Source organism: Mytilus californianus, unplaced genomic scaffold, assembly GCF_021869535.1.
Source record: "Mytilus californianus isolate M0D057914Y unplaced genomic scaffold, xbMytCali1.0.p SCAF_2, whole genome shotgun sequence".
In the NCBI taxonomy this organism is placed as follows: domain Eukaryota; kingdom Metazoa; phylum Mollusca; class Bivalvia; order Mytilida; family Mytilidae; genus Mytilus; species Mytilus californianus.
This window is the reverse complement of record NW_026262668.1, coordinates 49,765,241-49,779,140: the sequence shown is the minus strand read 5'-3', so window position 1 is coordinate 49,779,140 and position 13,900 is coordinate 49,765,241. Positions and strand designations below refer to the sequence as shown.

General features: G+C 30.4%; 1 protein-coding gene across 7 annotated transcripts in view; it reads right to left on the bottom strand.

Annotated features, from left to right (window-relative positions):
- Positions 1-4,398: 4,398 nt before the first annotated feature.
- Positions 4,399-13,900, bottom strand: part of LOC127729944 (neuroendocrine convertase 2-like) — a 52,387-nt gene continuing 42,885 nt past the window's right edge. Inside the window, exons 21-27 of one of the 7 annotated variants that reach the window (XM_052237921.1) lie at positions 13,755-13,793; positions 12,733-12,771; positions 9,509-9,547; positions 7,903-7,941; positions 7,464-7,502; positions 5,332-5,359; positions 4,399-4,522 (exon numbers count right to left, since the gene is read on the bottom strand). In XM_052237921.1, the coding sequence (XP_052093881.1) occupies positions 4,417-4,522; positions 5,332-5,359; positions 7,464-7,502; positions 7,903-7,941; positions 9,509-9,547; positions 12,733-12,771; positions 13,755-13,793 (329 nt within the window). In that variant the 3' untranslated portion in view covers positions 4,399-4,416. The remainder of the gene's footprint in view (positions 4,523-5,331; positions 5,360-7,463; positions 7,503-7,902; positions 7,942-9,508; positions 9,548-12,732; positions 12,772-13,754; positions 13,794-13,900) is intronic. The other 6 variants (XM_052237922.1, XM_052237924.1, XM_052237923.1 and 3 more) reach the window with 6 other exon arrangements.

The window sequence follows — 13,900 nt, the reverse complement described above, 5'->3', positions numbered from 1 at the left end:
ATGACAGACATGAACCAACGACAACCACTGAACTACAGGCTCCTGACTTGAGACAGGCACATAAAGAATGTGGCGGGGTTAAACATGTTTTTGAGCGCTCAACCCTCCCCTAACCTGGGACAGTGGTGTAACAGCACAACCTAAGAACAACTATAAAAATCAGTTGAAAAGGGCTTAACTCATCAGATCGATACACAGAAAAACATCAAACAAACAGACATAAGTTTTTAACATAAGTGTTTCTCGTTTCTTATTTTTTATATAGATTAGACCGTTGGTTTTCCTATTTGAATGCTTTTACACTAGTCATTTTTGGGGCCCTTTATAGCTTGCTGTTCGGTGTGAGCCAAGGCTCTGTGTTGAAGGCCGTACTGTGACCTATAATGGTATACTTTTACAAATATGACTTGGATGGTAGTTGTCTCATTGGCACTCATACCACAACTTCTTATATCTATAGACAGACAGGACGCGGCAGGATATATATCCATCCCTCATCCCTAACAACAAAAAAGTACAGATCTGAGAATACTCGCAGTTACTGACAGCTAGTTCAAAGCCAATAACAACTAATAAGAAAAATCATGTATCTAAGACTAAAATACCAATCGGAACACATCCAACATCCAATGGATTTAGTGTAAAGACGTCATTAACAGTCAGAGAAAAACATGACCTTGTGCAATGCCAAAATATAGGTATCGACAGATTGTAGTACCTTGAAAGTAAATATGTGTAATATTTAGTATGGTTTTGATTTACTGATAATAAAATCAATATTTATACCAATAAATACAATATTCAAAGATTTAAATACAGTGTTGAATAAGTAACCTTTTAGAATAAGTTTATTTAAAAAATTGATAAGTTTACCGAGATCGTATCTTAATTTCCGGGCTCGGTTAACAATATCACCGTAAAATTTATGATGTGCTATTCCATTTGAAATAAGTTTTCTACAGGTACAACCAAACTTGCAAACCTTATCGCTGTATCTATGGAAGAATTTAGTAAAGGTTTTAAGTAATTTGTGGTAACGAAATCTCTCACTTAATTATTTACTTGTAATACATAGATTACGCTCATTGAAATCCAAAACGTCACTACAGACACGAGCATAGCAACGAGTTGGGATATATAAACACCGTAAGACGGTGGCAAAGGAAAATCATCGTCCAAAAAAGGAATATTAACAATAGAGAAAGAAAAATCATCCCTTTTGTCGTAAATTTTTGTATAGAGTTTCTGGTGTAATACTGAAATATCTAAATCTAGGAAAGGACAGTTATTGTTGTTAATATTTGATTAAATTAAGATAAGTTCCTTTGGGTAAACTTCAGCAGTATATTTACAGAATTCTTGATTATTTAACGAAAAAATATCAACAAGAAAACGGTAATTGTTGAATTTATCAATTAAATGGAATTTAGACGGTTCTCTACTGAGTTTGGCCATAAACTGTGATTCATAACAGTGTAGGAACAAGTTTGCTATTCAAGGGGGCACAATTGGTGCCCATAGGAATACTTACAACCTGCCGATAAACTTTATTGCCAAAACGTACATTAATGTTGTCAAGGAGAAAATTTAGGGCTTTAAGCATATTTACCTTTCAAAATAGAGAAAAAGGCTTTATATGAGTTGCAGCAAATAAATTTGCAATAAGATTTATCAAACGACTATTTGATAAGAGAGGAAAACTTTTGTTTGTTTAAGATTGTGTGGAAGTGTAGTATTTTAAAGTACATGTAAACAATGTTTACAGAACAGAGGAAATCGACCCCTATAAATATTACAGTATGTCTTTAAATATAAACGTCACCATTAGTTTCGGCTCTTGGCGATGGACATTGCCATGGTCAATTAGTTTCATCTAATTAGTCTAAATGGAAGTTGAAAACGCCCTGTGATCTATGGAGTTGAGGACAACGGTTTATTGAAATATTTAAACATACAAGTTAAATCGCAGCCATGCATACCATTTTTGTTTATGCAGTAATCGCGATTTTGGGTACACACCAATAAGCCTCAACCCAACGACACAATAACAATAGTATCTCGAAGTAAATTTATGATCTTTGACAATAGACTCATTTCTATACAAAATGGAAAGCTCAAATCGCTTCAACTAATGAATTAACTAAAACCAGCCATCAATACGAAATTAACTTGTTTGTTGACATAAACACCAAACAATACAAAACAAACGAAAACATGCCCTTCAAATGTGCTCACTGGATGAAAAGAAATTAACCGGAGAAAAAGAAAAATGCACACAAAAACTAAGAATAATAATATTTACAAAATCATCATCAAATATTTCAACAGACAACCCATGACTTGGGACATGCAATGTTTGTTTTCAATCTCCCTCTTTAAATTAAAATTGATGAATACTCATATAGATAGCCAAATGAACATAAGCCTTGATTTAAAACATATAGAATTACAACAGCACCATGGGAGCATCAGCCGAATCGAGAAACTTATGGATATATAGTAACAGAAACAGACTTTGGGTTGAGTAATAAATATTTTTGTTTTGTTTATGGCAACTTTGAAGTCTGCTGTCAATTTATGTCAATTGATAAAAAAAAACTTATTTTGCCAATATATGCAATTTTGATCTTCACATAGACCTATGAAATTAAGTTGGGTCTTCTTAACCATGGATGCATGAAACCAAACAGACTGCCTTATTATGGATTTTTCAAAGGCCTTCGATAAAGTAGTGAGTCACAAAAAGTAAAAAAATTCCTTTCTAACAGGAAAAAAGTGGTACGTAAACGACATGCCAAAAAGTATTCGCTCAAGGATTAGACTCTTTGCCGACGATACAATAGTATATCTTACCATAGCACCAGACACAGACAGTGAAAACTTACAAGCGGATCTCAACAAACTAGCAATCTGGGAAACAGAATGGAAAATGGCCTTTCATCCCTATAAATACAATGTACTATCAATTTCAAGAAAACGTAAACCTATTGTGAGAGAGTACACAATGCATGACAATACTCTTCAATCTGTAAAATCTGCAAAATTTCTAGGTTGTACCATTAGTCAGACATGAAATGGAACGAACACATCGAAAATATATCATTGGATTTCTGAAACAGAACCTCAATATCAACAATACCACCATAAAGGAAACTGCATACCAATCCCTAGTTAGACCAACCTTTAAGTATACTTGAACAGTCTTGGTACCTTTCTAGCAGAACAACAAACAACTGTATAAATAATGTATAGAACACATTTCTTTTTTCTATAAAATATTTATATGTGCATCCAAAAGTGGCAAAGTAATCAGTTTATCGATGGTGGCCGTGTAATGGTAGAAACACAAAACAAAAGGGACTTACCCTTAATGTGGAGAATTATCACTGAAAGTAAGTTTGGTTATAAAGATATTAATTATGACTCTAAATATTATGTCCTGATATCGAAATGTTGATGGCCTGAAACACCGGTATCCGGACGGCATTTATTATGTTATAAGCCTAGTTTGCCTTCGTCGGAGGTCGGCTTGAATATCATCCAAAACATAAATAAAAATTGCAAGGGTTTATCAGTTGCCCCTTTTTTATTGTTATGAGTGGTAAACTAATACTATATTTGAGTTTTGTATGTTAGGTATCTCTCTCGTAGTTCTTTATATCATAAAACATTTGTAGTTTCGTACCATGAACTGTTCGAAATTTGAGAAAACAATATTTACATTTTTACAATTACATTAAGGTGACGACCATTTGATATTCTAAGGTTGGGACGTACTGAAGAAGGATTAAACCGAACAAAAAATGTATTTCAACCATTGCGAGGATCGATTGTTTATTTTTGGAGACAATGCCTCATGAATACTTAATTTCATTTTTACAACTACTTTCTGACATGAATTAGATTCTTGCAAAACGATTTTCCTATTTTCTTGGTTTTATAACATGTATTTACAAAACTGAATTGCGATTTTTAATTCTGTCTTAAGTAAAAATATAAAAAAATTAAATGTTAGATTGCAAGGTCTCTATATGCCTATTTGTGTCGTCGGATTGCTGTTTCATTGACGTATACCCCTGATTCATACCATTATACTTATAATTATTGTAACTAAATTCAATCAATTCTAAGTAGTATGCAATCGAAATGTAATTCATTACTGTTGCATGTAATTGACCCCTGGTCTGTTTGTTACATGTATCTAATATTTGTGTTAAGTAATGTCATTATATAGATCTGTATAGTCTGTAAATTGATTACGTAAATTTATGTAAAGAAAACTCTTATATGCCAGAATTTCCCCGAAACAACAATTTAACGTACATTGGTCAATAGGCAAACACACGTAACGGAGGATTTAAAAGAGTTCAATTAAAAACCATGTTTGATCAAATTGGCTTTAATTGCAAAATTCAACTAATTACAAAGTCTGCATGTTTTTTGACAATAATTCTTCACATAGGGTTTGCATCCACCAGCATTTTTGACGTACCTACTGCAATCAGGAAACGTATCAGTGCAACTGAAAGATAAATATTATACAACGGAATACTGTTATTCTAATTTTGTTTTAAATTAAGAAGTTTACTGCGCATTTTTTGCAAAAAATTGCAATTACACAAATTCTTAAAAATGATAAAAAAATTTATCAAGATATTTTTCTATTTGATACAGTGGTGTCAGTGTTAGTTTACATTTAAACTTCCTGATATTTATTCGAAAGACACGAGATACCGGTAATATCAAGTTCAATCAAGACAAAACTTTGGAAATCCAAATATAAAAGCGTTGGTAAATGATTAAGTTTGTTGTTGTTGTATGGTCGCTATATCTGAAAGTCCGAAAACAATTGGAGAAAACGTCCATTCAAACTAGTCGTGTATTTATGTTATCGACCACACGTGGCCTTTCTGTGAGTTATTAACACTAGTTATTGTTGTAGCATCATACCTTCTTATTTATATGTACATGTGTCATTCAAGTGTTTTAATTTACCGGATTACACTTCCGTCATAATAAAACTATAAAACTATCCTAGAACTTGTATTTCCGCATCTAAGTAATTTTATATTCTGTTTTTACATTTTCAGTAGATAACACAGTGAAATGATGAATTTGCGCAAAAGGTGAAACAGAATTATAAGGGAGTCGAAGATCTGTTTATTTGGTATAAAATCGTGTATATTACCTATTTCTGGTAGAAAAATGATAAAGTCATCAATTTTAAAAAGAAAATATTACTATGAAAAGCATTACATCATTCAACCATATAAACAGTTTTCACCGAAACAAAGTGTTAACTCAACGGTAAAATATTTATAAAATGTATACCTTGCTCTGATTGTTTGTGTAGTTTGATCTACAAATAAAAATGATGATTAGATAAAACATGTAAGTAACAACACACCGAAATTGCAGTTTTTTATAATGTCAAGTTTTGCTGCAGTAAGATCAAACTAATTTTAATTATTATTGTTTGTTGGAATGTTACACATTATTAAAAGTCTAAATTGACCAGTTTCGTACGATAGTCAGAATTTAACTGATTAATATAAATAAGAAGATGTGGTATGACTTCCAATAAGACAACTCTCAATCCAAGTCACAATGTATCAGAAGTTAACGATTATAGGTTAAAGTACGGCCTTCAACACGGAGCATTGGCTCACACCGAACAGCAAGCTATAAAGGGCCCCAAAATGACTAGTGTAAAACAATTCAAACAGGAAAACCAACGGTCTTATCTATATAAAAAACGAGAAACACTTATGAACCACACCAACAAACGACAACCACTGAACAACTGGCTCCTGACTTAGGACAGGTGCATACAAATACAGCGTTTTAAACGTTTTAACAGGCGCCAACCTTTACCCTAACTTGAAACAGTAGTGTAACATTACAACATAAAAAGACACACTATAAAATATCAATTGAAATGGCTTAACTCGATCAAAAAGACATATAAACAAAAACAAGTAAATAAACACTGAACGAATAAGTTTGATCTATGACGCAATATAAATATAATATAAATAAAAAAGATGTTACAATGTCAAAAAGACAACTTTAACCTAGGAAAAATTTAGGTAAATTTAAATATAACAATTTTGTTGTTAGGAGTACAGAAACATTTTTTTACCAAATAAATTTCTTGTTCACAGAAAATTTATCGTAATACTAAATACTTATCAAAGGTGGTACATATTAAAAATAGTGAGACGAGATATAACACAAATTAAGTAAACATTGAATAACAGAAATGCATTACAAATTGTGTCAACAGGTCAATTTAACACGAAAGTACGATTTGAGAGTACTTGCAGTTACTGAAAGCTAGTTAAAAGCCCAAAAACAATTAATAGTACAAAACCATGCATCACAGACTAAAATCAATTACAACACATCCCAGGCAGGGATTTAGTGTGTTAACGCCATGGACAGTCAAAGAAGACATGACTTGTGCAATGCCAAAATAAAAGTAACGACAGGCAGTAGGATAGTTAGGATTTAACCTTAAAATAAATATGTATGATGCTATTTATAGATAAAACAATCTCTTAGTAGAAAATAAACGTGGATGTGTATTTATACATTCCAAAAAACCATTCGAAAAGAATACAAATTTAGTTATGTTTTAATCTGTTGATGACAAAATCGATGTTAGTGCCAATGTAAACAATATTCAAAGACCTTATTACAACATTAATAAGATAACTTTCACTTATAAGTTTGTTTAAAGGTTCGATGAGTTTACACGGATCACATAGTGATTTCCGCGCTGTTAGTACAATATTACCGTAAAATTTAGGATGTGAAATACCGTTTTTAATAAGTTTTCTACAGGTACAACCTAATTCACTAATCAAATATGTGTACCTATGAAAGAATTTAGTAAATGTTTTAAGTAATTTATGGTAACGAAATCCCTGACTTAATAATTTACCAGTGATACATTGATTACGTTCGTTAAAATCTATGACATCACTTCAAACACGGGCATAACGAACGAGTTGGGATATATAAACACCGTATAATAGTATAGTATAGTATAGTATAGTATAGTATGAATTGTATATTTTACTAATTGCTGGTAGAAATATAATAAAGTTCCTATTTTAAAACATTTCATCATTCGATCATGGTGATAATTATAAATTAACTGTTTACAAACTTTGAATTTTTTGAAATACTAAGGATTTTCTACCCCAGGAAAAGATAACCTTTGCTGTATTTGGCAAAACTTTTCGGAATTTATGGTCCTCAATGCTCTTCAATTTCGTACTTAATTTGGCCTTTTTAACTTTTTTTATTCAAGCGTCACTGATGAATCTTTTGTAAACGAAACGCGCGTTTGGCGTATAAAATATAATCCTGGTATCTAGGATGAGTTTTAATAAACAGTTTAATTTTCACCGAAACAAGTATATAACGCAACGGTACAATATTCATAAAATGTATACCTTGCTCAGGCGTAGTTCTGACTATTTGTGTTGTTTGATCTACAAATAAAAATGATGATTAGATAAAACATTTACGTAACGACAGAACTAAATTGCATTTTTCATTATTATATTATTCAAAATTTTTCTACAGCAAGATCATACATTATTCATTATTAGAATGCCAGACACTATTACAAACCCGAATGAGTTTAAATTTACCAGTTCGTACGATGATCAGAATGTAATGCGCAAAGTGAAACACGAGTATGTGGAATTTCAATAAATTGATCAGAAGATCTGTTTCTATAGTATACAATGGTGTATATTACTTATTGCTGGTAGAAAAATTATAAAGTCATCCTTTTCAGTAGGAAAATATTACTATAAAAAGAATTACTTCATTCAATCACCGAAACAAAGTGTTAACTCAACGGTACAGTATTTATAAAATGTATACCTTGCTCAGGTGAAGTTCTGACTGTCTGTGTTGTTTGATCTACAAAAAAAAATGATAATTAGATAAAACATTTGAAGATCATACAGATTATAAACTATTGAATTTTAGAATGAATGAAACAAATTATTACAAATCTGAAGGGATCTCACATTGCTAGTTTCGTATCTGTTTCTTAATGTAAGTTTCAAAGTTTTCACGAAATCGACCAGACGTGGTCTTTTTGTGACTTATTTACTCCATTGTATGTACCTGTGTCTTTCTTTTATCATCAAATACAGATGTGATAACACACATTCAAATAAGATAAAGCTACGCATGTCGACAGTTCGCCGATGCCTGTTTTTCGTATTTGCTAATTTTTTTATGGGCTTCAGTAGGTTTTTTGCAATGATTTTTTTAGCATTTATCTTAAATTTTATAATTTGGTATTGCATCAAATAATTCATGATTATAGTAAGGCCTTTCAAATTGATCATAAATGCAGCAACTTCATCGTTTAGTATCTGTTTTGTTATTTTCAAAAACTTATGCAGGAGTAGTATTGTAAACGGAATTTACTCTCATCAAAGAAAAACTATAAAACTATGCAAAAACAGCATAATTGTATTTCCGCATCTCCGGATTTTAATATTTAGTTTTCACCATTTAGGTTAATAAATAACAGTGAAACAATGAATTTGCGCGCCAAGAGAAACAAGATTATTAGGGATTTTGATAAATTGAGCAGAAGATCTGTTTTTATAGTAAGAATTGTGTATTTTACTTATTGCTGGTAGAAAAAAATATATATTCGTCATTTTCAAAAAAGAAAATATTACTTTTGAAAAACATTACATCATTTGATCATATAAACAGTTTTCACTGAAACAAAGTGTTAAAGGGGCATTAGCTGTAAAATTTATGTTCACCGATTTGACTCAAATTCTCATATTTGATTTATAACATACTAAAACGTATATCCAAGTTATAAAAAGTCTAAAATAAACAATTTACAATGCATGGGCTCGATAATATGTATCAGCGTTTCGTGTGTATTTTAGTCTAGACGCCATCTAATTAACCATCGAGGTGACCTCCGAAGACTGCCGACGGTCATATAATCCGATATAAACCAAAATGTAGATATAAAATAGATAGCGAACTCGTGCAATTGGAATTTTCTAGGTCTGTTTGATTTCATATTATAGGTTACAAATATATGTTAATCAGCCTTTTTACCTGTATAAGAACGAGTTTTTGTGGATCGAATCAGTCAATTAAATGGTTTATCCTTGTTTCACTTTCAATGTTGACATTCTTTTCCTTTTAATAACAGAACACGTCTAATTCATGCGTAACACAACTCTAGCTAAGGGGTTAAATTAAGGGTCACATGAATACGGATTCAATGAGGTCGAATTATTCACTTGCAAGTGAATAATTATTCAGCGATGTTTCTTAGCTTATTTTGACAAAATTGAACCAAAATGGCTGCTAAAAGCGAATTATTATTTCACTATTTCACTTTCATTAAAGATTGAACAAAAAAAATCATATTTTAATTTTTTTTATATCTCGTAGCTAATGTCCCTTTAACTCAACGGTTTAACATTTATAAAATGTATACCTTGCTCAGGCGTAGTTCTGACTGTTTGTGTTGTTTGATCTACAAATATAAATGATGATTAGATAAAACATTTAAATTACGACAGAACTAAACTGCATTTATCATAACCGTATAATTCAAATTTGTCTACAAAAAGACCATACTGACTTCACTACAAAAGTCAAAAAGTCTGAAAAGACCTATTTTTGTCTGAATTTGCATGAATGTTTACTCGACATTCTCTCTTTGTCTGAAAAATTAAAAAAAATTCTTGACAAAGTCTGAATTTGTCTAAAACAAGTTCTTGATTTTTCTTGACATATGTCTTGACAGTATTTACATTGTCTAAAAATTTCTCGACACTTTCTTTATCATCTGATAAGTGTCTTGATTAGTCTTGACCAATTCTCGACTGTCTTAAATTTGTCTCGATCAGTCTTGGCAAATTCTTGAATTCTTAATAATGTCTGAATATGTCTTGACACATTTTTGACAGTCTGAAAGCTGTCTGAATATATCTCGACACATTCTTAGCGGTCTTAAAGATGTCTTGACACTATCTCAACAGTATAAAGGAGTAGGTCCACTAAGACCCCTTTTTGGCCCCAAAATATAGCAGTTTTAAAAAATTGTTAAAATGTTAACTTTTAGCTATTTATTGGAAAGAAGAATACTTCTGTTACATAAATATGGGCTTTTTTGACAATACAATGCACATGTATCGGGTACTAGCATCGTTAAGTCATGCTAAATTACTGAAATCTTCACAATTTGAGCATTTGAGTGAATTTTTAGACGGTTTTCGTCTTAAATGGAAGTGGCCGCATTTGTGTTCATCCTTAATATTTAAATGTAAGTTGTATTTGATGATAATACATAACATATATAAAGATTGAGGATGAACACGGATGCGGCCACTTTCATTTTTGACAAAAACCATCTGAAAAGAGACATATTATGGCATATTTGATAGATTTTTAATATTTAAGCTTGAATTTGAGCGTCTTTAATGACTGAATCTGTCCAAAACTTTCACATAAACTAATTGAATCTAATAAAGTAGACACTTAAGTGTTTAAAAAGTGTCCAAAATCTTTCATCAGATAAACTTGAAGTTTGAGGCCAAAATCGGTCCTTACCGGACCTACTCCCGCCTGAATTGTGTATAGACACATTCCTGACAGTTTACACACTTTCTTTTGCTGTTTTATACTCATTTCTATTATCGCTAAACTAAACTTAGAAGAATTAGGATACAATAATACATTGCTAATTATGAAAAGCCACATTTTGGTACAATAATAGTTTATTTACTATATTAACATTGAATATTATGCATGAAAAATGAAATATGTCTACAGTATGATTTGTTTAAATCATTAAGCAATTATTTATAAGATTTATAAATCAACATTTGTAATTATTTACCAACCCAAATTTAAATTGGTTTATATCAACATACTCACATTTGTATTTGTTAATATTTTCATACCCATCTTTGTATTTATAAAAATATTTAGATACCCAAATTTTTAATTATTAAAATATTTACATGCCCAACTTTTGTGTTTGTTGTAATAAGTGTAACTTGAAATAACAGTATATTCTATAGAGAGAAATAAAGATAAAGATATATCATGTATATTGGTCATGATTTGTAAAGCTCAGAATTGTCAAGTATATTTAAGACACAATTCAAAATGTTCAGAATATGTCAAGCAATACTGAGAAAAAAAAGAATGTCGAGAATCTGTCGAGAAATTTTAAGATAGTATTCAAATGTCGAGAATTGTCAAGAAATTTTAAGACCATATTCAGAATGTCGAGAATTGTCAAGTAGATTTCATACAAAATTTAATATAAATCAGAAATTGTCAAGAAAAATTAAGACACAAGTCATAATTTTGGAGAATGTCGAGTAATTGTTTATGCAAATTGAGACAAACATTGGTCTTTTCAGACTTTTGGACATTTGTAGTGCTTCAAGTTATTGATTTTTTAATTGCAATACACTATTATAACCCCGAACGAATTTACATTTACCAGGTTTGTACGATGGTCAGAATTTAACGCGCCAAGTGAAACAAGATTATTAGGGATTTTAATAAATTGAGCAGAAGATCTGTTTCTATCATGTCTATAGTATGAATTGTGTATTTTACTTATTGCTGGTAGAAATATTATAAAGTCATCATTTTCAAAAAAAAATAATATTACTATAAAAATCAGTCGAATTTCTGACTGTTTGTGTCGTTTGATCTACAAATAAAAATGATGATTAGATATAACTTTTAAATCACGACAGAACTAAATTGCATTTTTTATAATTATGTTATCAAAATTTCTTATACAGCAAGTTCATACTGATTATATATTATTGATCACTAAAATGAATATAACACACTATTACAAACCTGAAAAGTCGAACGTTGCTAGTTCCGTATCTGGTTCTGAAGTTCACTTAATGTTTTCACGAAATCGACCAAACGTGGTCTCGTGTGCCTTATTAATCCTATTTATTGTGACATAATACTTTCTGATTTATATGTACCTGTGTCGTTCATTTATCATCAAATATAGATATAATAACAATTACTAAAATGAAATAAAGCTATGCACGTCGACAGATGGCCGATGGCTGTTTTTTCTTATATGCTAATATCTGAACAGGTGTCAACAGCTCTTTAGCATTTCTTATCTAAACCTTAACATAATACCAATTATTTAGTGTTGATTCAAAATCTTCACGATTTAAGGTATGTATTTCAACAAATGTGAAACTATTTTAAATTGATCATTAACGTCAGAAAGTTAAAAAAAATTTTTTTTATCGTTTTGTATCCGTTTTGTTACAGTTTTAAAGACATTTATATGAGCAAGTGTTGTATTTTCAACGGATTAGGCTTTCATGATACTAAAACTAAAAAATTATCCTAAAACATCATGTTTCTTTTGCTGCATCTCCGTATTTTTATCTTCTGTTTTCACCATTTAGGTATATAACTAACAGTGGAATTATCAATTTGAGCAACAAGCGAAACAAGATTATTAAGGATTTTCATCTATTAATCAGAATATATTTTCCATCATAAAAAGTATTGCTACTAAAGAAAATATAATTAGGTCATCTAAGTCAAAAAAAATATATTACTACAAAAAGCATGACATCATTCGTTCAAATAAACAGTTTCCATCGAAACAAATATTTAATGGTTCATTATTTATAAAATTTATAAAATGTTTACCTTGCTCAGACGTAGTTTTGACTGTTAGTGTTGTTTGATCTACAAAAAAAAAAGGATGATTAGATAAATCATGTATAGTCCGACAGAACGAAATTGTATTTTTCAAGATTATATAATTCAATGTTCTTCTACAGCAAGATCATACTGATAATATATTATTGATTATTAGAATGAATGAAACTAACTATTACAAAGCTAAAGGAGTCTAACATTGCTAGTTTCGTATCTGTTTCTCAGTTTAACTTTTAATTTTTTAACGAAATCGACTGGACTTTGCTATTCTGTGACTTATTAACCCATGTATTGTAACATCATACCTTTTGATTTATATTTACATGTATCCTTCTTTTTTCATCAAATATAGATATAATAATAATTATCAAAATAAAATAAAGCTCTGCATGTCGACAGTTCGGCGATGTATGTTGTTTTCTTATTTGCTAATTTATGAACTGGTTTCGGCAGCTTTTTAGTCCTTGTTTTTTAGACTTTATCTTAATATCAATTATTTGGTATTGTATCAAAAACTTCATGATTATATAGTTAGGTATTTCAACAAATGTAAAAATATTTCAAATTGAACATAAACGTCAGCAAGTTAAAACTATTTATCGTTTAATATCCGTTTTGTAACAGTATCAAAGACATATGCAGGAACAAGTGTTGTATTTTTAACGGATTAGACTTCAATCATACTGAAACTATAAAACTATGCTTTAAATCATAGTTGTTTTACTGCATCTCTGTATTTTTTTATTCTGTTTTCACCATTTAAGTTTATAACGAACAGAATTTGCGCGCTAAGTTGAACAAGATTATTAGGGATTATCATGTATTAATCAGAAGATATTTGTCTATAATATGAGATCGTGTATTACTTATTGGTACTAGAAAAATTATAAAGTCATAATTTTTAAAAAGAAAATATTATTTTAAAAAAGCATGACATCATTCGGTCATAAAAACAGTTTTCACGGAGACAAAGTGTTAACTCAACGGTAAAACATTTATAAACCGTATACCTTGCTCCGACGTAGATCTGAATGTTTTTGTTGTTTGATCTAGAAATAAAAATGACGATTATATATAACATTTAATGAACGACAGGACGACAATCATTAAAATAAAATTAAGCTTCACATGTCGACAGTTCGCCGATGTATGCGTT